The 26,456-nt window shown below is 39.0% G+C and overlaps 1 protein-coding gene across 20 annotated transcripts in view; it reads left to right on the top strand.

Moving 5' to 3' along the window:
- The window catches only part of TTC23 (tetratricopeptide repeat domain 23), a 159,429-nt gene that overhangs the window by 26,617 nt on the left and 106,356 nt on the right, over positions 1–26,456 (top strand). For 19 of the 20 annotated variants that reach the window (XR_015150149.1, XR_015150153.1, XR_015150147.1 and 16 more), the window contains one exon: positions 24,493–24,692. The exons of the other annotated variant lie outside the window; for it this stretch is intronic. Coding sequence is in view for 13 of the 19 variants with exons in the window: in XM_086364815.1 (XP_086220941.1) it covers positions 24,513–24,692 (180 nt within the window). In the remaining 6 variants the exon portion in view is untranslated. The remainder of the gene's footprint in view (positions 1–24,492; positions 24,693–26,456) is intronic. 20 annotated transcript variants of the gene reach the window in all.

Below are 26,456 nucleotides of genomic sequence, written 5' to 3'. Positions count from 1 at the left end.
ACCCTATTTCTTTTCATTTTAGTTAGCTTTCTGTGATTGTTGTATTAGTTTTGGAGGCTGCTGGGATTGTAGTTCTTATTTCTTCTGTCTTCTCTCTGGTGCATGAGGATAAGAGGCTTGTGCAAGCTTCCTGATGGGAAGGACTGGCTGTGGGGAAAAATGGGTCTTGCTCTGGTCGTGCTCTCATCTTGCTCAGTAAAACTTTAATCCAAGTGTCTGCTGATGGGTAGAGCTGTGTCAGTTTGTTATCTGGCCTGAAATGACCCAGTCCTGGAGTCCACAGGCTCTGTGGTAGGGCTATTGGCAAGCTCCAAGAGAATTTACGCTGAGACATATCTCCCAGGAACACTGCTACCAGTTCCCCTGTCCCTGTGGTGGGTCTCTGCCAACCCACACCTCTTCAGAAGACCCTCAAACATTCACAGGTAGGTCTGGCTCAGTCTTCTGTGGGGTTGCTGTTCCTTTCCCCTCAGTCCTGGTGTGTACAAAGTTTTGTTTATGTCTGTCAAGAGTGGCATCTCTGTTTCCCCCAGTCCTGTGGGGAGTCCTGTAATCAAATCCCACTGGCCTTCAAAGTCGATTCCCTGGGCATTCCCAGCCCCTTGGCTGCATCTCCAGGCTGGAAAGCCTGATATGGGACCGAGAACCTTCACAACAGTGCAAGGACTTCTTCGATATCATTGTTCTCCAGGTTGTGGGTCTCCCACCCAGAGGGTATAGGATTCGATTTTATAGTGATTGTGCCCCTCCTACTGTTTCATTGTGGTTTCTCCTTTGTCCTTGGATGTGGGGTATCTTTTTTTGCTGGGTTCCAATGTCTTCCTGTTGATGGTTGTTCAACAGCCAGTTGCAATTTTGGTGCTGTGGAAGAAGATATAATGGTATATTCTCATGTGCTAATTGGCCATTCATGCGTCTTTTTTGGTAAAATATCTATTCAGATTTTTTTGCCTGTTTATAAATTTGGTTATTTGTTGTCTTATTATTGAGTTGTAAGTGTATTTTGAATAAAATCCTTTGTTAGACATATGCTGCTGCTGCTAAGTCGCTTCAGTCGTGTCCGACTCTGTGATACCCCATAGACGGCAGCCCACCAGGCTCCCCCGTCCCTGGGATTCTCCAGGCAAGAACACTGGAGTGGGTTGCCATTTCCTTCTCCAATGCGTGAAAGTGAAATGACATATTTGCAAATAGTTTGTCCCATTTCATGGGTTGTCTTTTAGAGCAATAAGTTTTTAATTTTGTTGGAGTCCTATTTATCTATTTTTTTCCTTTTTTCACTTGTGTCTTTGTTTTTCTAAGAATCTTTGCCTAACCCAAGCTTATACCTAGTTTCATGTTCTATGAACTTTTTATAGTTTTAGATCTTCCTTTTATGTCTTTGATCCAGTTGGAGTTAAGTTTTGTATATGGTATGATATAAGGCTCCAGCTCAGTTCTTTGGCATGTGCCTATCCAAGTTGTTTCAACACCAGTGATTAGAGGACTAGTCTCTTCTGAATTATTTATCTTGGCATACTTTTCAAAAAACAACTGACAGTAAATGTAACTGTTTATTAAGCAGATTCTCAATTCTATCCCACTGAATTTTTTTTTTTTTTTTCTGATAGTATGGCCTTTTATTGAGAGTCACAGAACAAAACTAGGTCTCTGGAACCAGGTGCCTCCCAGGTACAGCTTCTGCCACAGGCCTGTTCCTGCGGGAGGAGGCTGGCAACCTGGCCTGAGACACACACTGGGTACACACACTGGGCATACAGATCAGGGGCACTGGGCCTGGCAGTGGGACCTTCATCACCCCAACTGCCAGCCCCTCATGTGAGTTGGCAGCATGACCTCTTCTCCATGGGGGCCTACTCTGAGGGGGCTATGAGTTTGAAAGATACCCTACATCCAAGGACAAAGGAGAAGCCACAACAAAACAGTAGGAGGGGCACAATCACTATAAAATCAAATCCTATACCCTCTGGGTGGGAGACCCACAACCTGGAGAACAGTGATATGAAAGAAGTCCTTGCACTGTTGTGAAGGTTCTCAGCTCCACATCAGGCTCCCCAGCCTGGAGATGCAGCCAAGGGGCTGGGAATGCCCGAGTTGGGGTGGAGGGGGACGGGTCTCCACTCTATCCCACTGAACTTTATGTCAGTTCTGTGTCAGCACCACACTCTTTTGATTATTTTAGCTTTGTAGTAATTTTTTTTTAATCGGAAATATAATTCCTCCAAGTTTGTTCTTTTCAAGATCATTTTAGCTTCTAGGTCTCTTATATTTCCATATGAATTTAAGGTCAGATTCTAGGGGGCAGCAAGAGGCAGCTGGAATTTTGATAAAGGTTACGTTAACTGTATAGTTCAATATTTGGGAAGCATTGCTATTTTAGTGTTATTAAGGCTTCTAGTCCATAAACATGCAATGTCTCTTCATTTATTTAATATTCTTTGACTACTTTAAGTAGTGTTTTTCAGTGTAAAAGTCTCATACTTTTTTGATAAATCAAAAAAAAAAGTTTTGTTAAAAAAGTTAAATCAAACTTTTTTGTTTTGTTTATCCCTGAATATTTTATTTTTTTGATGTTTTTCTTGTGAATGAAAATGTTTTCTTAATTTCATTTTTAAATAGAAATACAATTCTTGTTTCTTTTATATCCTGCAACCTTGCTGATTTGTTCAGTAGTTTCTAGTAGTTTTTTTTTGTTTGTTTGTTTGTTTTTCAGTATGAATCCCTTAGGATTTTCTACATATAGGATCATGTCATCTAATAATAAGGTTTAATTTCTTCCTTTCTAATATGCATACCTTTTGTATCTTTTTCTTGCCTTATCGCACTGTTTAGGACATCCATTCCCATCTTGAATACAAGCGGTGAGAGCAAACATCCTTGCCTTGTTTCCAGCCTTGGGATGAAAGCATGCAAACGTTCACCATTAAGTGTGATGTTTGACCTTAAGTTTTTAAAATCAAATCTTTTATCAGGTTGAAGAAGTTTTTGTCATAAATGGATGTTGGATTTTGCCAAATAATTTTTCTTTATCTATCAAGATGATCATGCAGTTTTCCCCCCCTCTATTTTTTAAATATGGTATATTACATTAATGATTTCATATGTTAAGCAAACCTTACATTCCCAGATGAATCTCCCTCGGTCATAGCTTATCATCTGTTTATATGTCCCTAGATTTGGCTTGCATATATTTTGTTGAGGATTTTTTGTGTTCATATTTATCAAGCATTATTGGTTTGCTGTTTTTGTGTGTTGTCTTTGTCTGGCCTTGGTATCAGGAAATGGCTTCCTGATTCTATATTAGTGGCTTCATAGAATAAGCTGGAAAGTGTTCCCTTTCCTTTTTTTCTGAGGCTTGCAAAAAATACACATTATTATTTTCTTGAAAGTTTTTGTAGAATTTACAACTGAAGCTATCTGGGCATAGGTTTAACTTTGTGTAAATATTTTCAGTTACTAACTTATTTGTTTGTTATAATTCTATTCAGATTTTCTGTTTCCATTTTATTCAGTTTTGGTATTCTGTATCTTTATGGGATGTTTTTCTATTTCACAGCTTTTTGATGCTGCAGCTTACATACGGGCAAGATTGGTTTTCAACTAGTACACTCTCATGCAGTCATAATGGTTATTATATCCTAAGAGCCAGTACCCTGAGAGAGCTCCTGCCTCTTCTCTAGCCTCTCTACAGCTCCCCACCTGTCAGCACCTAAAGGTTAACATCTGTAACAGCTGGGGACATTCGGAACCTAGCTAACTCCAACATCGTTGTCATCTGTACAGATTGATTGGTCCTCCTGCCATACCAGTTATTAAATTTATGAACATCACCTTTTGGAAATGGAAGACTGAGTCCCCACTTCAGACCTCTACTTCCTCTCACTTTGATCTGGTGTTGATCATGTGCTTCAGCATTCTACTGGACAGGTCTGGCAGAAGGAATAGCATCAATTGATTGGGTATGTCTGTCTGATAGTTGTGGGCCAGTGGATTGTGAGACTTGGGAAGTCAATGTGTAGGCCTAGGCTGATTTCTAAAGAAAATTTAAATCCCAGCTATGGCTATTAGAAAGAAAAGAAAAGTGGCTGATGATAAACGTGTAGCTCAAAGTAAGTGAACTGGAAAATGTGTCTTTGTGCTAAAGGTATTACTGTATGGTGCCACACATATTAAAAGGAAGATTGTTACCAAGCCTAAGCTCATTCTGTTTGACGCATGACAGGCTAATAAATTGAGAGAGGAGTTGTTGGAGCATGGAATGATGACTTTAATCAGAAGGGTAGCAGACAAAGGAGATGATAGACTTGAGTGCCCAAAAACCATCTTATCTCAGTCAGGATTCAGGGTTGTTCCTGAATTATTTTCTGAATATAATCCTGAATTATACAGGATTGTATAAAACAATAGGGAGGGGGAAGGGGCTTTCAGTGGCCCTGAGCAATGGCAGAATAGGGCTGTTAACTGGTTGCTGGCTGACAGTTGCTCACTTGGTTGGGAGAGGGGTCCCACCAGAATCCCCCAACCCACTGCTGAGTGGGACTATTATAGCTAGCGTCTGTCTCAGTGGAGTGTGCAGGCAGGAGCCAGGGAGGGAAAGGCCCCTTATGCCTTAGGTCCCATATGGGACCACTGCCAAAAGTTCACTGATTGAAATGCTTTCAGAAGGCAGGCAAGTAACATTCCTCATTTCATTGATTCAAAGATGCACATTTCTTTTGGCATTTAAACATCTTTGAAACTGGAGTGCATGTTACAACTGATTGTAAGTCATAGTTTAATGGCAGTGTCATTTCTGTCTTGTTGTTATAAAATACTAGCATCATAATCAGATGTTTTGAAAATCACATCCTTTTATGTCAGCCCTGCACTTTGAAAGAGAGGTATAGATACAAATACTTATTCTTCTACCATGAGAAAAACAACAGGGGACGTGACAAATGGCAGCTACTTTGTTGTTTTTGTGTAGGAGCCAATAGAGAGAGTTTCAGTTCAGTTCAGTCGTTCAGCATGTCCGACTCTTTGTGACCCCATGGACTGCAGCACACCAGGCTTCCCTGTCCATCACCAACTCCTGGAGTTTGCTCAAACTCATGTCCATCAAGTCAGTGATGCCATCCATCCACCGCATCCTCTGTTGTCCCCTTCTCCTCCCACCTTCAATCTTTCCCAGCATCAGGGTCTTTTCCAGTGAGTCAGTTCTTTGCATCAGGTGGCCAAAGTATTAGGGTTTCAGCTTCAGCATCAGTCCTCCCAATGAATATTCAGGGATGATTTCCTTTAGGATAGACTGGTTGGATCTCCTTGCAGTCTAAGGGACTCTCAAGAGTCTTCTCCAACACCACAAGTCAAAAGCATCAATTCTTCAGCACTCAGCCTTCTTCATGGTACAACTCTCACATCCATACATGACTAGTGGAAAAACCATAGCTCTGATTAGATGGACCTTTGTTGGAAAAGTAATGTCTCTGCTTTTTAATATGCTGTCTAGGTTGATCATAGCTTTTCTTCCAAGGAGCAAGTGTCTTTTAATTTCATGGCTGCAGTCACCATCTGCAGTGATTTTGAAGCACCCCCCCCAAAATAGTCTGTCTTTGTTTCCCCATCTATTTGCTGTGAAGTGATTGGACCAGATGCCATGATCTTAGTTTTCTGAATGTTGAGTTTTAAGCCAAACTTTTCACTCTCCTCTTTCACCTTCATCAAGAGGCTCTTTAGTTCTTCTTCACTTTCTGCCATAAGGGTGGTGTGATCTGCATATCTGAGGTTATCGATATTTCTCCTGGCAATCTTGATTCCAGCTTGTGCTTCATACAGCCTGGCATTTCACATGATGTACTCTGCATATAATTTAAATAAGCAGGGTGACAATATGCAGCCTTTCCCGATTTGGAACCAGAACAACAGACTGGTTCTAACTGTTGCTTCTTGATGTGCATACAGATTTCTCAGGAGGCAGGTAAGCTGGTCTGGTATTCCCGTCTCTTTAAGAATTTTCCACAGTTTGTTGTGATCCACACGGTCAAAGGCTTTGGCATAGTCAATAAAGCAGAAGTAGATTTTTTTCTGCTACCGCTATAGAGTGCAACTGGCACTCTATAGAGTAGTAGTAGAGTATAGAGTAGTGGCAACTGGCAAACTGGAGACTGCATCCTACCTCCAGGAGCAGTTGCCCTTTCCCCCACTACCCCACCTAATGCTTTCCTGTGGTGACATAGGCCCAGTGTTCATGAGTGTTAGGAGTTTTCAAAGGAAGCCAGAAATCCAGAAATCTAGATTTTTATTTGAAACTTTTAATTTTAAAATATGGCTCAATTTTTTAACTGGCCAGAAAGGAAAAAGGAAGAAAAAAGAAAAGGTAAATGGGGTTAGATTCAGATTGTATCTTCTATTTTAAGGATTTGATAGTAAGAGAGAACATGAAAAAAAATAAAAGTTGAGAACAAAAGAAATAAAAAGAGGAAAGTCAATTACAAAGTTTAACACTGGGTTCAGAGGCTCAGACTAGCAAATACCACAGGGCATATTATGTGTATAGCTCTTAAAATTTAATTTCTGCCTCCCCTAAACTTACCTGGTGGCTCAGATGGTAAAGCGTCCGCCTGCAATGCGGGACACCCAGGTTCAATCCCTGGGTTGGGAAGATATCCTGGAGAAGGAAATGGCAACCCACTCCAGTACTCTTGCCTGGAAAATTCCATGGACTGAGGAGCCTGGTAGGCTACAGTCCATGGGGTCGCAGAGTCGGACACAACTGAGTGACTTCACTTTCACTTTCTCCCCTAAACAGAAGAAAGTGTGGTAAAATTTGCTCAAGATGTTGTATTTCCTGATTATAAAAATATGATTACTTTTAAATTACATTCTTAGGTTTACAAAACAAAAGCATTTGACTGCTGCTACTACAGATTGTGATCAATGAAAGGATGGATGATAAGATGGGAAACAAAAATTATTAGAAGACCAGGATTCTGATTCTGGCCTTGCAACATAGGGCAAGTAATTGAGCATCACTCAGCTTCATATACCTCATTTATAAAACAGGGGTAATCATACCTGCCCCTGTACCTCACATGGCTGTGGTAAGGGCCACATGAGATAAAATATGTGAAAGTATAAAGTGTTACATAAATATGTTATTAGTATTTCTCACATTCCATAAGTAGTTGGGTCAGCACAGGTTCTGGAGTCTCAGATTCCCCATCTCAAGCTACAGCTCTTTCTCTAGGCCATACCACCTATGGAATTGTTTATCTTGTCTTGCCAATAGAGCAAGAGCTTATTATAAGAAAAAGTCAGCCAGCACCTTAGAATCTGAGCCTCAGTACTGTGTGGTGTAGGCAAAGCTTAGATGTTGAACCTGAAAGATTGGCATTTCACATTTTGAAGGGCTACCCAGGGATAAGAGGTTGTCCAAGATTATGGTTCATCTGTATCTTTCTCATAGTCTGACCTTAGGCTAGTTCTTTCCCTCTGTGTTTGACATCTTCATTCTATTTTGCTTTATAAAAAAAAAGCTCCTACTTCTTTTTGGTGAAAATGTAAAACTCTATTATGGATTAAGGAGTGGTCAAACTTTACATTGGTATAAACTATAAGATATAGATATAGTCTATATCCAGACTAACTGTTTCAACACTTGCCTCTAGCCCATCTCAAATCTTATTTGAAAGTGAGCATTGAGGAAAAGGGGGCTACAGAGGATGAGATGGTTTGATGACATCATTGACTCAATGGACATGAGTTTGAGCAAACTCTGGGAGGTAGTAAAGGACAGGGAAGCCTGGAGTGCCACAGTTCATGGGGTCGCAAAGAGTCAGACGTGACTGGGCAACTTAACAACAATAGAATAAGTTATAATTTTTTAAGGAAAGAAAAAACTTAACTTTAAAAAGGTGTCATTCTTTTTAGAATGACGAGTGACTTGCTTCTAACTACTAAATTGGATATTATACATAAACTTTCTTCCTTAACCTTAACTTAACCTTCCTTAACCTCAAAATCAGTCTGGCTGAGACCAAATTGATTGTCTCATTGGAAGGGTGATTGCCCTCTATCTCGCAACTTCTATTCATGACATTACCATTTTTAAATGTTGGTAATCTTTTTCGTGGTGTTGGAGAAGACTCTTGAGAGTCCCTTGGACTGCAAGGAGATCAAACTGGTCAGTCCTAAAAGAAATCAACCCTGAATATTCATTGGAAGGACTGACGCTGAAGCTGAAGCTCCAGTACTTTGGCCACCTGATGTGAAGAGCCGGCACACTGAAAAAGACCCTGATGCTGGGAAAGATAGAAGGCATGAGGAGAAGGGGATGACAGGGGACAAGATAGTTGGATGGCATCACCAACTCAATGGACATGAGTTTAAGCAAGCTCCAGGAGATGGTGAAGGACAGGGCAGCCTGGCGTGCAACAGTCCTTGGGGTTGCAAAGAGTTGGAAACTACTGAGCAACTGAACAACAACAAAACTTTTTCTGAGAATGGACCGATAGTAAATATTTTAGGCCGTGAGGGCCGTAAGGTTTCTGTTACAGGCTGTTCACCTCTGCTGTTGTATTGTGAAAGCAGCCTTAGACAGCATGTAAGTAAATGAGCAGGGCTGTGTCCCAATAAAGCTTTAGTTACAAAAACAGACTAGGCAGGATTTCCCATTGTCAAAATGTGCCAAGCCCTATTATAGAGTCTCAGGATGAAAATATCAAGAGTTGGTTTTGATTGTCCCTCTTCTTTAATTTTTATATCTAAGTAGCTCTCTAGTTGGGCTTCCCTGGTGGCTCAGTGGTAAAGAATTCTCCTGCAAATGCAGAAGATGCAAGTTTAAACCCTGGGTCAGGAAGATCCCCTGGAGAAGGAAATGGCAAACCACTTCAGTATTCTTGCTGGGAAATCACCTGGACAGAGGAGCTTGGTGCCTGGGGTTGCAAAGAGTTGGACATGACTGAGTGACTAAACAACAACAAAAATGACTAATGATGTTGAGCAGCTTTTCATGTGCATATTTGTCATTGATGTATGTTCCTTTTGAAATATCTGTTACAATATTTTGCCTGTTTTATAGTAAGCTGTTTGTTTTCTTATTATTGAATTTTGAGAATTCTTTATACATTCAAGATACAAGTCCTATATTAGATACATATTTTGTAAATATTTTCTCCCAGCCTATAACTTGTCTTTCCATCGTCTTTCATGGTTTTTTACAAAAAGCAGACATCTTTAATTTTTAAGTCCAATTTGTCGTTTTTCTTTTTATGAATTTTTGTGTGTCACATCTAGGTAAAATCTTTGCCTAGTCCAAGGTCACAGACATTTTCTTGTAGAAGTCTATATTTCATGTTGAGTTAATTCTTGTACATGCTGTGAGGTATGGATCAAAGATTTTTGTTTTGTTTTGTTTTTTGTTTTGATTCTACATGTGAACATTCATGTAGAATGTTGTTGTTATAGCATCATTTGTTGAATAGTTGTTATAGCATCGTTTGTTGAACAGACTATTCTTTCTCCAATAAATTGCCTTTACAGCTTTGTCAACAATCAGTTGTTTATTTGTGAGCATCCATTCCTGGACTCTCCTTTCTGTTCCATTCATCTATTTGTCTGTCTTGACAGCAATACCAAACTCCCTTTGTTACTGTAGCTTTATAATAAATCTTGATAAAAAGTGGTGTTTGTCCTGTAACTTTGTTCTTTTACAAAGTGTTTTGGGTATTCTATGTCCTTTGCATTTTTATGTGAGTTTTAGAAAGTTTTTTATTTCTTATTCAAAAAACATGCAAGGACTTGGATCGGGAAGTCTTTTAATCTATCAACTTGTTGAGAATTGACATCTTAACAATATTGAGTGTTTCAACCCATGAATATGGTAAATATTTATGTCTTCTTTAATATCCCTCAGCTATGTTTTGCAGTCTTTATTGTAAAAGTCATTATATTCATCTTGAAATGAATACTGCAGCTTTATTCTTTATATCATATTTTGAGATGCTAATGCATATAGTATTGTATTTTAATTTCAATTTGTTAATGCATAGAAATAGAATTTTTGTATAGTTCTCTTATATCCTACAGCTTTGTTCAACTCACTAATTCTAGGGGATTTTCTTCATAGTTCATCAGATTTTCAGTATAGATGATAATAGAGGTATATTATTCTGACTTAAGGCAGTTTTACTTTTTCCTTTTTATGATTTGGTTGCCTTTTATTTCTTTTTCTTGATTGATTGCACTAGCTAGAAACTCCAGTACAATGTTAAATAGAAATGCTGAGTGTGAACCTCCATATCTTGTTTCAGTTCTTAGGGGAAGAGACTTCAATTTTTCACTAATTTAGTTGTAGATTTTTCATAGATGCCCTTTATCAGGTTGAGGAAGTATTTTTGAATACTTTGAATAGAACAATATACAGTTCTACTCCTATTTTGTTAAGATTTTTTAATCAGAAATGGATATTAGAATAAACTGTTATGGTACATATATACAATGGAATATTACTCAGTCATAAAGAAGAATGAATTGGAGTCATTCACTAGAAGAATAAATTTCCAGTGAGGTGAATTAACCTAGAGCCTCTTATGCAGAGTGAAGGAAGTCAGAAAGAGAAAAACAAATATCATGTATTAATGCACATATATGGAGCCTAGGAAAAAATGGTACAGGTGAACCTGTTTGTAGGGCAACAATAGCACTGCATACATAGAGAACAGACTTGTGGACCCCGTGGAGGATGGAGAGGGTGTGAGGAGCTGAGAGAGTAGTATTGAAGCATATGCACCACCATATGTAAAACAGATAGCCAGTGGGAATATGCTGTATGATGCAGGGAGCTCAACCTGGTGTCCTGGGACAACCTAGAGGGGTGGGATGGGCTGGAAGGTGGGTGGGGAGGTTTAAGAGGGACAGGACGTATGTATACCTATGGCTGATTCATGTTGATTAAGGCAGAAACCAATACAACATTGTAAACCAATTATTCTGGAATTAAAAATAAATATAAAAATTTTTAAATAAAATAGATAACCTAGAAGACCGTATTGTACAACTCAGGGAATATAGCCAATATTTTATAATAACTTTAAATGTAATATAAGGTATAAAAATATTAAGTCACTGTAAGTCTGAAGCTAATATTGTAAGTCAATCATATTTTGATTAAATAAATAAGAAAATAACTAATTCAACCATAAAAAAGAAATGGATATTAGATTTGTCAAGTTGTTTTTGCATGCTAATCAAGATGATCATGCAGTTTTCCTTTTTTCATTCATTATTTTATGAATTAGATTGACTGCTTTTTTTTAATTCTCATGTTGACTTTCTTTTTTAATTTATGTATTTTTAATTGAAGGATAATTGCTTTACAATATTCTGTTGGTTTCTACAAATATCAACATGACATTGACTTTTTTATGAATGTTAAATCAATCTTGCATTTCTGAGATAAAATCTACTTGGTCATGATGTATTTTCCTTTTCATTTATTATTGAATTTAACTTGCTAAAATTTTGCTTTAAGTTTTTGCATCTATATTCCTTAGACATATTGATCTGAAATTTTTGTTTCTTGTATTTGTTTTCTTTTGATATCAGGGTTTCATAGAGTGAGTTAGGAAATTTTCTCGTTTTAAATTTTCCAAAGAGGTTGTATGCAATTGGTATTATATCTTCCTTAAATATCTGGCAGAATTTACTGTTGAAGCCATCTAGGCCTGGGGATTTTTATTTGTTTGTTTGTTTTGTTCTTTGTAAGATTTTTAAAATACAAACTCAGTTTAATACATATAGGGCTATTCAGGTATCTCTTTTTTCTTGAGTGAACTATGGTATTGTGTGTCTTTACAGGAATTTTTGGGCTTCCCTGATAGCTCAGTTGGTAAACAATCCACCTTCAAGGAGACCCTGGTTCGATTCCTGGGTCGGGGAGATCCCCTGGAGAAGGGCTAGGCTACCCACTCAGTATTCTTGGACTTCCCTTGTGGCTCAGCTGGTAAAGAATCCGCCTGCAATGTGGGAGACCTGGGTTCGATCCCTGGATTGAGGAGATTCCCCTGGAGAAGGGAAAGCCTACCCACTCCAGTATTCTGGCCTGGAGAATTTCATGAACTGTATAGTCCATAGGGTCGCAAAGAGTCAGACATGACTGAGTGACTTTCACTCACTCACTTCATTAACAGGAATTTTCCCACTCATCTAAGTTGTCAAATTTATTGGCATGTGTTTATAACATTCCCACATTAATCTTTTACTATTTGTAGAATCCATAGTGATTGTATTGCTCTCATTTCTAATATTGGTGATTTGTGTCTTTTTTCCTTTTTTTCTCATTAATCAGGTTAGAGATTTATCAACATTAATGGTCTCAGAGAATCAGATTTTGGTTTCCTTTATTTTTTCTGTTTTTCTATTTTTATTTAATTGATTTGTGAATTTAGTTTTATTAGTTGTTTTATTATTTTCTTATGCTTATTTTGAGCTTAATTTGCTCTTCCTTTTCTAGTCACTGAAGATAAAAATTAAGACCATGATCTTGAGACTTCTTTACTTTTCTAATATAGACATTTAATGCTATAATTTTCTCCATAATGACTGCTTTAGTGGCATTCTCAAATTCTTATATGTTGCATTTTATATTCTTTCAGTTTAAACTATTTTCAAATATCCTTTTTGATTTCTTTGACCCATGGTTTGTTTGTTTTAGGAAAATGTTATTTAGTTTCTAAGTATTTGGACATTTTCCAGATATCTTTCTGTTGTTATAGCTTCTGTGGTAGTTGTAGAATAGACTTTGTATGACTTGAATTTTTATAAATTTATTAAAACTTGTTTTATGACCCATGTGCACTTGAAAAGAATGATATTCTGTGCTTTGGCAGTCAGAATGTTCTGTAATTGTCATTCAGTTGCTCAGTTGTGTCCAGCTCTTTGCGACTCCATGAACTGCAGCATGCCAGGCTTCTCTGTCCATCGCTATCTCCATGAGTTTTGCTCAAACTCATGTCCATTGAGTCAGTGATACCATCCAACCAGCTCATCCTCTGTTACCCTCTTCTCCCCTTGCCCCCAACTTCTAGAACTAGAATGTTCTAGTAAATGCCAAATCAACTTGGTTGATGATGTAGTTGGTCTTCTACATTCTTTACAGATTTTCTGCCTACTTGGTGTATCAGTTATTTACAAGGTATTTAAATATCTGAGTATAATTGAGAATTTGCTTATTTCTTTTTGCAGTTTCACCAGTTTGATGTCTTATATTTTGAAACTATTTTTAGGTATATAGACACTTGGGATGGTTATGTACTCTTGACTAATTGACCCTTTATCATAATGAAATGATCTTCATTATGGTAATATTCTTTGCTGTATAATATACTTTGATATTAATATAGAGACTCCAACTTTGTTTTTGACTGATTTTAGCAGATTATTTTCCCTTCTTTTACTTTTAATGTCATTGAATTTCTTATATGCAACGTATTGTTCAGTCTTGTATTTTTGTCTATTCTATCAATGTCTTTCTCTTAATTAGATCACTTACATTTAATGTTATTATTGTTACAGTCAGATTTAAGTCTATCATCTTGCTATTTATTTGCTATTTGTCCCAACTCTTCTTTGTTCCCTGTTTCCTCTTTTTTCCTATTGGATTATTTTTAAGACTCTATATTTATCTCCTTTGTTGTCACCTGTCACCTGTAACTGTATCTTTTTAAAAAATGTAATGGTTGCTGTAGGGTTTATATTATACATTTTTATCTTATCTCAGTCTACTTTCAAGTAGTATTACACTTTTATACATATAGCATAAGAACTTCACAATTTCATCCTCTCCTCTTAGCCTTGCCTGGAAAATCCCATGGACAGAGGAGCCTGGTAGGCTACAGTCCATGGGGTTGCAAAGAGCTGGACATGACTGAGCAACTTCACTTTCATTTTTTTCTTAGCTTTTCACAACTATTTTCATAGATTTCATTTATATATTTCATAAGCCAGGGAATACATTATTTTTCATTTAAATAGTTGATTATTTTTTAAGGCGATTTAAGCAATATGAAAACAGTCTTACATATTGGTCTATGTAAGTATAATTTTTCATCGCTCTCAATTCCTTTGTGTAGATCTAGATTTCCATTTGTTATCATTTTTCTTCCTTTTGAAAGATTTCCTTTAGCATTTCTTGGGAACATTGGACTGCAAATCTACTGGTGGTGAATTCTTTCAGATTTTGATTTTGAAAGATATTTTCACTGGTATCGAATTTCAGCTTGACATTGTTTTCCTTTCCATACTTTAAATATGTTGCTTCACTCTCTTCTTATGTGCTTAATTTCCTCCAAGAAACCTGCTCTCATCATCTTTTTTTTTAATTGTGAACTTAGCCTAACTTTATTGACGGATTTATTAATTTTTAAAAGTTTTTTTCACTTTATTTTTTTGGAGGCTAATTACTTTACAATATTGTGTTGGTTTTGCCATACATTGACATGAATCTGCCACGGGTGTACATGTGTTCCCCATCCTGAACCCCCCTCCCACCTCCCTCCCCATCCCATCCTTCTGGGTCATCCCAGTGCACCAGCCCCGAGCACCCTGTGTCATGCATCAAACCTGGACTGGCAATCCTTTTCACATATGATAATATACATGCCATTATGTATTTCAATGCCATTCTCCCAAACCCTCTCCCACAGAGTCTGAAAGACTATTCTATACATCTGTGTCTCTTTTGCTGTCTCGCATACAGGGTTATCATTACCATCTTTCTAATTCCATATATATGCATTATTATACTGTATTGGTGTTTTTCTTTCCAGCTTACTTCACTCTGTATAATAGGCTCCAGTTTCATCCACCTCATTAGAACTGATTCAAATGTATTCTTTTTAATAGCTGAGTAATATTCCATTGTGTATATGTACCACAGCTTTCTTATCCATTCGTCTGCTGATGGACATCTAGTTTGCTTCCATGTCCTGGCTATTATAAACAGTGCTGCGATGAACATTGGCATACACGTGTCTCTTTCCCTTCTGGTTTCCTCAGTGTGTATGCCCAGTAGTAGGATTGCTGGGTCATATGGCAGTCCTATTTCCAGTTTTTTAAAGAATCTCCACACTGTTCTCCATAGTGGCTGTACTAGTTTGCATTCCCATCAACAGTGTAAGAAGGTTCCCTTTTCTCCACACCCTCTCCAGCATTTATTGCTTGTAAACTTTTGGATCGCAGCCATTCTGACTGGCGTGAAATGGTACCTCATTGTGGTTTTGATTTGCATTTCTCTAGTAATGAGTGATGTTGAGCATCTTTTCATGTGTGTGTTAGCCATCTGTATGTCTTCTTTGGAGAAATGTCTGTTTAGTTCTTTGGCCCATTTTTTGATTGGGTCGTTTATTTTTCTGAAATTGAGCTGCAGGAGTTGCTTGTATATTTTTGAGATTAATTTTTCGTCAGTTGCTTGGTTTGCTATTATTTTCTCCCATTCTGAAGGCTGTCTTTTCACCTGGTTTATAGTTTCCTTTGTTGTGCAAAAGCTTTTAATTTTAATTAGGTCCCATTTATTTTTGCTTTTATTTCCAGTATTCTGGGATGTGGGTCGTAGAGGATCCTGCTGTGATTTATGTAGGAGAGTGTTTTGCCTGTGTTTTCCTCTAGGAGTTTTATACTTTCTGGCCTTACGTTAGATCTTTAATCCATTTTGAGTTTATTTTTGTGTATACTGTTAGAAAGTGTTCTAATTTCATTTATTTTACAAATGGTTGACCAGTTTTACCAGCACCACTTGTTAAAGAGATTGTCTTTTCTCCACTGTATATCCTTGCCCCCTTTGTCAAAGATAAGGTGTCCATAGGTGCGTGGATTTATCTCTGTGCTTTCTGTTTTGTTCCATTGATCTGTATTTCTGTCTTTGTGCCAGTACCATACTGTCTTGATGACTGTGGCTTTGTAGTAGAGCCTGAAGTCAGGCAACTTGATTCCTCCAGTTCCATTCTTCTTTCTCAAGATTGCTTTGGCTATTCGAGGTTTTTTGTATTTCCATACAAATTGTGAAATTATTTGTTCTAGTTCTGTGAAAAATACCATTGGTAGCTTGATAGGGATTGCATTGAATCTATAGATTGCTATATTGATTGCTATATTGATATATCACTATATTGATTCTTCTGATCCATGAACATGGTATTTTTCTCTATCTATTTGTGTCCTCTTCGATTTCTTTCACCAGTGCTTTATAGTTTTCTATATATAGGTCTTTTGTTTCTTTAGGTAGATATACTCCTAAGTATTTTATTCTTTTTATTGCAATGGTGAATGGAATTGTTCCCTTAATTTATCTTTCTCTTTTCTCATTATTAGTGTATAGGAATGCAAGGGATTTCTGTGTGTTGATTTTATATCCTGCAACTTTGCTATATTCATTAATTAGCTCTAGTAATTTTCTGATGGAATCTTTAGGGTTTTCTATGTAGAGGATCATGTCATCTGCAAACAGTGAGAGTTTTACTTCTTCTTTTCCAATTTGGATTCCTTTTATTTCTTTTTCTGCTCTGACTGCTGTGGCCAAAACTTCCAAAACTATGTTGAATAGTAGTGGTGAGAGTGGGTACCCTTGTCTTGTTCTTGACTTTAGGGGAAATGCTTTCAATTTTTCACCATTGAGGATAATATTTGCTGTCAGTTTGTCATATATAGCTTTAATTATATTGAGATGTGTTCCTTCTATTCCTGCTTTCTGGAGGGTTTTTATCATATAAGGATGTTGAATTTTGTCAAAGGCTTTCTCTGCATCTATTGAGATAATCATATGGTTTTCATTTTTCTATTTGTTAATGTGGTATATTATGTTGATTGATTTGCAGATATTGATGAATCTTTGCATCCCTGGGATAAAGCCCACTTGGTCATGATGTATGATCTTTTAATATGTTGTTGGATTCTGTTTGCTAGAATTTTGTTAAGGATTTTTGCATCTATGTTCATCAGTGATATTGGCCTATAGTTTTCTTTTTTGTGTGTGGCATCTTTGTCTGGTTTTGGTATTAGGGTGATGGTGGCCTTACAGAATGAATTTGGAAGTTTACCCTCCTCTGCAGATGGCAACCCACTCCAGTGTTCTTGCCTGGAGAATCCCAGGGACGGGGAAGCCTGGTGGGCTGCTGTCTCTGGGGTCGCACAGAGTTGGACACAACTGAAGCAACTTAGCAGCAGCAGCAATTTTCTGGAAGAGTTTGAGTGGGATAGGTGTTAGCTCTTCTCTAAATTTTTGGTAGAATTCAGCTGTGAAGCCGTCTGGTCCTGGGCTTTTGTTTGCCGGAAGATTTCTGATTACAGTTTCAATTTCTGTGCTCGTGATGGGTTTGTTAAGATTTTCCATTTCTTCCTGGTTCAGTTTTGGAAAGTTGTACTTTTTGCAGAATTTGTCCATTTCTTCCAATTTGTCCATTTCATTGGCATATGGTTGCTGATAGTAGTCTCTTATGATCCTTTGTATTTCTGTGTTGTGATCTCTCCATTTTCATTTCTAATTTTGTTGATTTGATATTTCTCCCTTTGTTTCTTGATGAGTCTGGCTAATGGTTTGTCAATTTTATTTAACTTCTCAAAGAACCAGCTTTTGGCTTTGTTGATTTTTGCTATGGTCTCTTTTGTTTCTTCTGCATGTATATTTCTGCCCTTATTTTTAAGATTTCTTTCCTTCTACTAACCCTGGGGTTCTTCATTTCTTCCTTTTCTAGTTGCTTTAGGTGTAGAGTTAGGTTATTTATTTGACTTTTTTCTTGTTTCTTGAGGTATGCCTGTATTGCTATGAACCTTCCCCTTAGCACTGCTTTTACAGTGTCCCATAGGTTTTGGGTTGTGTTTTCATTTTCATTCGTTTCTATGTATATTTTGATTTCTTTTTTGATTTCTTCTGTGATTTGTTGGTTATTCAGCAGCGTGTTGTTCAGCCTCCATATGTTAGAATCTTTAATAGTTTTTCTCCTGTAATTGAGATCTAATCTTACTACATTGTGGTCAGAAAAGATGCTTGGAATGATTTCAATTTTTTTGAATTTACCAAGGCTAGATTTATGGCCCAGGATGTGATCTATCCTGGAGAAGGTTCTGTATGAACTTGAGAAAAACATGAAATTCATTGTTTTGGGGTGAAATGTCCTATAGATATCAATTAGGTCTAAGTGGTCTATTGTATCATTTAAAGTTTGTGTTTCCTTGTTAATTTTCTGTTTAGTTGATCTATCCATAGGTGTGAGTGGAGTATTAAAGTCTCCCACTATTATTGTGTTATTATTAATTTCCCCTTTCATACTTGTTAGCATTTGTCTTACATATTGCGGTACTCCTATGTTGGGTGCATATATATTTATAATTGTTATATCTTCTTCTTGGATGGATCCTTTGATCATTATGTAGTATCCTTCTTTGTCTCTTTTCACAGCCTTTGTTTTAAAGTCTATTTTATCTAATATGAGTATTGCTACTCCTGCTTTCTTTTGGTCTCTATTTGCATGGAATATTTTTTTCCAGCCCTTCACTTTCAGTCTGTATATGTCCCTTGTTTCAGGGTGCGTCTCTTGTAGACAACATATATAGGGGTCTTGTTTTTGTATCCATTCAGCCAGTCTTTGTCTTTTGGTTGGGGCATTCAACCCATTTACATTTAAGGTAATTATTGATAAGTATGATCCCGTTGCCATTTACTTTATTGTTTTGCGTTCGAGTTTATACACCCTTTTGTGTTTCCTGTCTAGAGAAGATCCTTTAGTATTTGATGGAGAGCTGGTTTGGTGGTGCTGAATTCCCTCAGCTTTTGCTTGTCTGTAAAGCTTTTGATTTCTCCTTCATATTTGGATGAGATTCTTGCTGGGTACAGTAATCTGGGCTGTAGGTTATTTTCTTTCATCATTTTAAGTATGTCTTGTCATTCCCTTCTGGCCTGAAGAGTTTCTGTTGAAAGATCAGCTGTTATCCTTATGGGAATCCCCTTGTGTGTTATTTGTTGTTTTTCCCTTGCTGCTTTTAATATTTGTTCTTTGTGTTTGATCTTTGTTAATTTGATTAATATGTGTCTTGGGGTGTTCCGTCTTGGGTTTATCCTGTTTGGGACTCTCTGGGTTTCTTGGACTTGGGTGACTATTTCCTTCCCCATTTTAGGGAAGTTTTCAACTATTATCTCCTCAAGTATTTTCTCATGGCCTTTCTTTTTGTCTTCTTCTGGGACTCCTGTGATTCCAATGTTGGGGCATTTAACATTGTCCCTGAGGTCTCTGAGATTGTCCTCATTTCTTTTAATTCTTTTTTCTTTTTTCCTCTCTATTTCATTTATTTCTACCATTCTATCTTCTACCTCACTAATCCTATCTTCTGCCTCCATTATTCTACTGTTGGTTCCCTCCAGAGTGTTTTTGATCTCATTTATTGCATTATTCATTATATATTGACTCTTTTTTATTCCTTCTAGGTCCTTATTAAACGTTTCTTGCATCTTCTCGATCCTTGTCTCCAGGCTATTTATCTGTAACTCCATTTTGTTTTCAAGATTTTGGATCATTTTTACTATCATTAGTCAGAATTCTTTATCAGGTAGATTCCCTATCTCTTCCTCTTTTGTTTGGTTTGGTGGGCATTTATCCTGTTGCTTTTCTGCTGGGTATTTCTCTGCCTTTTCATCTTGTTTATATTGCTGTGTTTGGGGTGGCCTTTCCGTATTCTGGCAGTTTGTGGTTCCTCTTTATTGTGGAGGTTCCTCCCTGTGAGTGAGGTTGGACGTGTGGCTTGCAAAGTTTCCTGGTTAGGGAATCTTGTGTCAGTGTTCTGGAGGGTGAAGCTGGATTTCTTCTCTCTCAAGTGCACTGAAGTGTCCAGTAATGAGTTTTGAGATGTCAATGGGTTTGGTGTGACTTTGGGCAGGCTGTATATTGAAGCTCAGGGCTATGTTCCTGTGTTGTTGGAAAATTTGCATGGTATGTCTTGCTCTGGAACTTGTTGGCCTTTGGGTGGTGCTTGGTTTCAGTGTAGGTATGGAGGCATTTTATGAACTCCTATTGATTAATGTTCCCTGGAGTCAGGAGTTCTCTGGTGTTCTCAGGATTTGAACTTAAGCCTCCTGCCTCTGGTTTTCAGTCTTATTCTTACAGTAGCCTCAAGATTTCTCCATCTATACAGCACCAGTGATAAAACATCTAGGTTAATGATGAAAAATTTCTCCACAGTGAGGGACACCCCAAGAGGTACACAGAGTTACATGGAGACGAGAAGAGGGAGGAGGGAGATAGAGGTGACCAGGAGAAGAAGAGGGGGAATCAAAAGGGGAGAGAGTAGGCTAGCCAGTAATCACTTCCCTGTGTGCTCTCCGCAGTCTGGACCACTCAGAGATGTTCACAGAGTTACACAGAGAAGGGAAGAGGGAGGAAGAGGACAGAGGTGACCAGGAGGATAAAGGGGGGAATCAAAAGGAGAGACAGATCCAGCCAGTAATCAGTCCCCTAAGTGTTCTCCACAGCCCGGAACACACAAAGAGATTCACAGAGTTGGGTAGAGAAGAGAAGGGGGAGGGAGGAGATAGAGGCAACCTAGTGGAGAGTCCAAAGGGGGAGAGAGCAATCCAGCCAGTAATCTTGCTCCCAAGTAAAAATGGGTACTGAAGATTGGGTTCTTAAAGGTACAAAATTGATAACAAATACCAAAAAGCAAAGATTAAAAATCTAGAGTAGAGGTTAGATTCTCAAAAATACAATATTAAAGGAAAAAATAAAGTCACAAAATTATAAAATATATATATATGAAATTTGCTTTAAAAATTGGGTCTTTTTTTTGCAAAGTAATAGTAGGTTATAAAAATGAAAATTAAAGGAGTAATAGAGGACTTAAATTTTTTTTTTAATTAAAAAAATGATAATAGTGAAAATATATCTAGGACTTTCTCTGGTGTTGTTGTGGACAGTGTGGGATCAGTTCATTTTCAGATAGTTCTTGATCCGGCTTACACTTCTCAAGATCTATAGGCCCCCTCCTATGTAGTTGGTACTAACTACAGGGTTTTAATCTATTGCACCTGTCACTTCCAAAGTGGTTCCCTCTGTTTATTTTAGCGTCTTCTGTTTGCTGGCCTCTTCAGTGTCTAATTTCTGCCCTGACACAAGGGGGCGATGGTGGTCACTTTTTTAGGCTCACTTGTTCAATCGTGCAGTGTTGAGGGAGGAACACTGCAAAAAAAAAATATCACTGGCGTTTGTGGGGACTGCTCCCAGTGTCTCACCCACACTGGGTTTGCCCCTGCTCACGGCATGTGTGCTTTCCCAGTCTACACTGCTCAGGCTCTAGCTTGCTCTGCCGGGAACTGTCTGAGGTGGGCCCTGCACCTCCCAAATCTAAGCCGTTCAGGTTCAGGTTCTCGGGTACTCCACAACGGCGCAGACTTGAATGGGCCTGCGTTTTGTGCCCTTCCCCCATCCAAGCAGCTCAGGTGACCAGGTGTTTGGCGAGCGCAGTCACTACGACTTATCACCTCCCCCATCCCTGCCGTTCTGTTTTCTGGGTGTACAACCAGCACGCCTTCTCAAGTGTGCCTTGTGTCTCTTCTGGGGAGCTGATCTCTGACTGCAACCCTCCTGGCGGATGTCAACTGTCCAGAATCCCAAGGAGTCTTGGTTAGCAAGGAAGCCTGCTTGCAGTTTGGTAGATGATGCCTCTCTGGGGCTGCTATTGCCCCCTTCTGGCTCTGGCTGCCCCCGCCTGCCTGTCTCCAGCCAGGGATGGGCCGGTCCGCAGCCAGCTAGCTCTGCTCAGTCCTTTGTTCTGTGAGCGGGCCTGGCGGTGTCTTAGGGCTTTTCTCAGGATAGCTATCCCACACTCTGGGTTGCTATCTCTAGTTAGTTCCCTCAGATTGTCCTCGGGGTATTGAGGCCTGGTCCTTACCCTTAGCAATGCAGCCTGCCCTCCCTGTCCTGCCCCCGCTTGCTAGAGGCGGATGCAAGCGTCTGTGCTGCTTCTCTGCCGGGAGTTGCCTTTAGGCACGTAATCTGTGGGTTTTAATTTATTTTTCCTCCCAGTTATGTTACCCTCTGAGTTTCCAAGGCTCACCACAGATTCGCCGGTGAGAGTGTTTCCTGGTGTTTGGAAACTTCTTTCTTTTTTAAGACTCCCTTTCCGGGACGGATCTCCGTCCCTACCTCTTTTGTCTTTCTTTTTATCTTTTATATTTTTTCCTACCTCCTTTTGAAGATAATGGGCTGCCTTTCTGGGTGCCTGATGTCTTCTGCCAGCATTCAGAAGTTGTATTGTGGAATTTGCTCAGCATTCAAATGTTCTTTCCATGAATTTGTGGGGGAGAAAGTGGTCTCCCGTCCTATTCCTCCACCATCTTAGGACCGCCCTCTCATCATCTTTTTAAAAATACTAATATTTTCTTTTTCCTGACTACTTATAAGATTCTCTCTTTATCATGGTTTTGAGCAGTTTGGTTACAATGTGTTTTGGTGTCCTTTTCTGTTTCCTGTGTTTAGTGTGCATTTAGCTCCTGAAATCTCTGACTTTTTACTTTTCCTTAAATTTGGAAAAATTTTGGCCACGATTTCTTCAAACACTTTTTCTGTCCCCTCTGCAATCCACTTTTCTTTAGGGATTGAAATTACATATATATTAGGCAAGTTGAAGTTCTTTCACAGCTCACTGGTTTTTTAAGATGGTTTTTTTCTATCACTACATCTGCAAGTTCATGCGTCTTTTCATCTGTAATATCTGATCTTCCATTAATCTCATCTAGTATATTTTCATCTCACATATAAGTTTCATGTTGAGAAGTTCAACTTGGCTTTTTATATTCCATGTCTCTAGTTAACTTTTTAAAAATAGCTAACATTTTAAACATATGGAATATAATTGTATAACCCTTAATATTCTTTTCTGCTAACTTAATATCTGGGTCAGTTTTGACTGATTCATCTTCTCCTTATGGGCTGTTCTCTTGCCTATTTGCATGCCTGGTGATCTTTGTTTGGATGTTAAAGTTTATTAATTTCAACCTGTTGAGTGCTGGCTGTTTTTGTATTCCTATCAACACCCTTGAATTTTGCCCTCTGATACAGTTACTTGGAAACAGTTTTATCTTTTTAGGTCTTACTTTCCTGGTTTGTTATGTGGATCTAAGCAGAGCTCACCCAAGGGCTAATTATTCTCCACTACTGATTATTATACTAATTATTCTCCACTACTTCCTTGTGGCTCAGATATAATGAGGGAGACCCAGGTTTGATCCCTGGGTGGGGAAAATCCCCTGGAGAAGGGAATGGCAACCCACTCCAATATTCTTAGATCTTCTCTGGTGGTTCAGAGAGTAAAGAATCTGCCTGCAATGCGGGAGACCCAGGTTCGATCCCTACATCACGAAGATCCTCTGGAGAAGGGAATGGCTACTCACTCCAGTATTCTTGCCTAGAGAATTCCAAGGACAGAGGAGCTTGGCGACAGTCCAAAAGAGTCATACATACTTGAGTGACTAACACACCAATAAAAACTTTCTGAATACTTTACCCTCTGCCTCATGAATTATGAGTTTTTCCAGTCTGGTCAGTGGGAACAGGCACTGCCAGCCTTGGTGAGCGCCAGATACTTCCTTTCAATCTTCTTAGAGGAATCTTTCTCCAGACTCAAGTAGTTTTCTTACATACATGCTATCAGTATTCCCCCTTTCTTGAGGATGCTCATCTCTGGGGTCTTCTCTGTGCTGCTCTATCCTCTCTAATAATCTGTTCTGTGCATTACAGCCTCCTTGGTCTTCCCAGATGCTCAGCTCTATTTCCTCGACTCAGCCCACAGGGTAACTTCTGGGTTACCCTGCATGATCCAGAAACTTTTTCAAAGCAATAAGCTGGGGCAATCAAGCGTCTCACTTTGTTTCACTTTTCCATTTCTCGTGTCTCATGTCCCGTCTTTTGACAACCATTGTTTCATACCCTTTTTGCCTATGGCTGTTTTGTTGTTGTTATTTGGTAGGTTTTTTGTTGATTGGTTGGTTACTTAAGGTGAGAGGATAAATCTCATCCCTTATCTCATCTTAGCTGGAAGTGAAAGTTTAACATGTCACTTTTTTCCCATTTCAAAGTTACCTGGGGTTCAACAGATCTAATCTGAGCTCTTTGAGAGTTGATTCCTACTGACATATATATATATATATAGACATATATATATATGTCATATATAATATATAAAATACATCAGTATGTATGTATATAAACATACATATATATATATATATATATACACATATGATACATACATAGGACAAAGAATGTTTGATTTAGTTAAAACTTGAAATCCATCTGAAAGAAGTTAGTACTAGTCACTAGGAGCTTTTTGGATAGAAGCTACTTGTTTCAAAGAAGCCATGGGTATAGTGTTGAAATTTTCTTAAATTCTAACCCCAACTTCTAGGAAAAATATGTATTTCTAAAAGTAATGGTGGAAATTATCATTAATACTTCTGTTTTCTTATTTAAAAATTAGAGGGTAATGTATATAAAAATATGCAAGAATCACAGGAAACTCACATATCCAACCACCTGGATGAAATTGTTGCTGCCGTCAGCATAACACCTAGAAAGAAACTGCAAAACCAGCTGCTTCAGAGAGCACTGTTCCAGCCTCCTCGGGAGAAACTCCGCCTCTCTGAAGAGAAAGCCAAGTCCTATGCCAGCAGTCATGAGGTAAGGAACCTTTCTTTTTATACCCGTGCCCTGGTCACTGAGAAGCAGGATACTTGAGGTTGCATTCCTACTCTGAGGAGTTTGGCACAGGAGGAAATACACGACAGTGCCTTTTCACAGTGTGAGTGATGCGGTACCTCAGGGCACAGTCAACACTGTTTGCTGAATGAGTGCACAAAGGAACAAAGGAGTCTGCCCTGACCTTTGACAAGTGTGTACTAGACTGACTGGTCGTGGCTTTGACCTGCTAAAGTGGTTTCCCATGAGTCAGGAAGTATTTCTTGAGCTCCTCCTGTGTGCCAGGTCTCAGCACTGGAACACAGCACAAAGCAGATGAAGCTTCTACTCTCAAGGAGCTTGTATTTCTTAAATTCTTAATCTGTTCCCTGCATACTTCTTTACCATCTCTCTTCAGGGTTTTATTCATTTACTCATTCATTCAATATGTATTTCTCTACTACCTCTTATGTTCAGTTCAGTTCAGTCAGTTGTGCCCAACTCTTTGCAACCCCATGGACTGCAGCATGCCAGGCCTCCCTGTTCATCACCAAGTCCCGGAGTTTACTCAAACTCATGTCCATTGAGTCGGTAATGTCATCCAACCATCTCATTCTCTGTTGTCCCCTTCTCCTCCCACCTTCAGTCTTTCCCAGCATCAGGGTCTTTTCAAATGAGTCAGCTCTTCACATCAGGTGGCCAGAGTATTGGAGTTTCAGCTTCAACATGTGCCGGGTCCTAATTTGTCCATTTATTTATTTCACAAAGATTTACTATGTACCCAGTGTGTGCCAGGCTTCTCTGATAGCTCAGTTGGTAAAGACTCCGCCTGCAATGCAGGAGACCTTGGTTGGATTCCTGGGTCAGGAAAATCCACTAAAGAAGGGATAGGCTACCCACTCCAGTATTCTTGGGCTTCTCTTGTGGCTTGGCTGGTAAAGAATCTACCTGAAATGTGGGAGGCCTGGGTTCGATCCCTGGGTTGGGAAGATCCCCTGGAGAAAGGGAAGCCTACCCACTCCAGTATTCTGGCCTGGAGAATTTCATGGACTGACTGTATAGTCCATGGGTTGGCAATGACTCAGACATGACTAAGCGACTTTCACTTCACTTCTAATGTGTACCAGGTGCTGTGCAGGGGCTTGGGGCATGAATGGGAAAGCTATAACCTCTGCCTCAGAGGATCTCATGGCCTGGTTGGGAAGATAGATAAATAATGATGGTCAGCATAAGTTCTGTGACAGACACAAACTCAGGTTATACAGGTGCAAAACCTGGAGTTGAGGGGAGGAGGTGTGAGCAGTGACCCTAGAGTTGGAGGAGCAATAGCACCTGAGGCATGCTCTGGGGATGGGGGCTACTTGGGCTGCACTGATAACAGTGCTTAGGTAGGAGAGAGGGCCCGGTAGTACAGGGGACAGTAGTGCTTTGAGTGGAGGTGGCAGATGGCTGAGTGTCAATGGTCTGAGGGCGCACAGCCTGTTTGGTGAAATACATGGAACTATCTGGGAAGCAGGCTTTAGTTATACAGGGAAGGAACTGAGGTTGAGGAAGGAACTGGGGCCCAGAGAGTGTTCAGGACCCAGCAAAAGTTTACACTTTCTCTTCAGGGTGCTGGAAACTATCACAGGATTATAAGCCAGAAAGGGCCATGAGCAAGTCTGAGTTTTTGGAATGATCACTCAGACCTCAGATGCCTGAATAGAGGAGGAAGAGGAGGGACGTAAATTGGAGGAGGAGGGCCCATTCAGAGGGCATTTGCGATAC

The sequence above is a fragment of the Bos grunniens genome, chromosome 21 (genome assembly GCF_055505025.1).
Source record: "Bos grunniens cultivar Pamir isolate PY7600 chromosome 21, Bosgru_T2T1.0, whole genome shotgun sequence".
NCBI lineage: Eukaryota > Metazoa > Chordata > Mammalia > Artiodactyla > Bovidae > Bos > Bos grunniens.
This window is presented reverse-complemented; position numbering and strand designations above follow the sequence as displayed.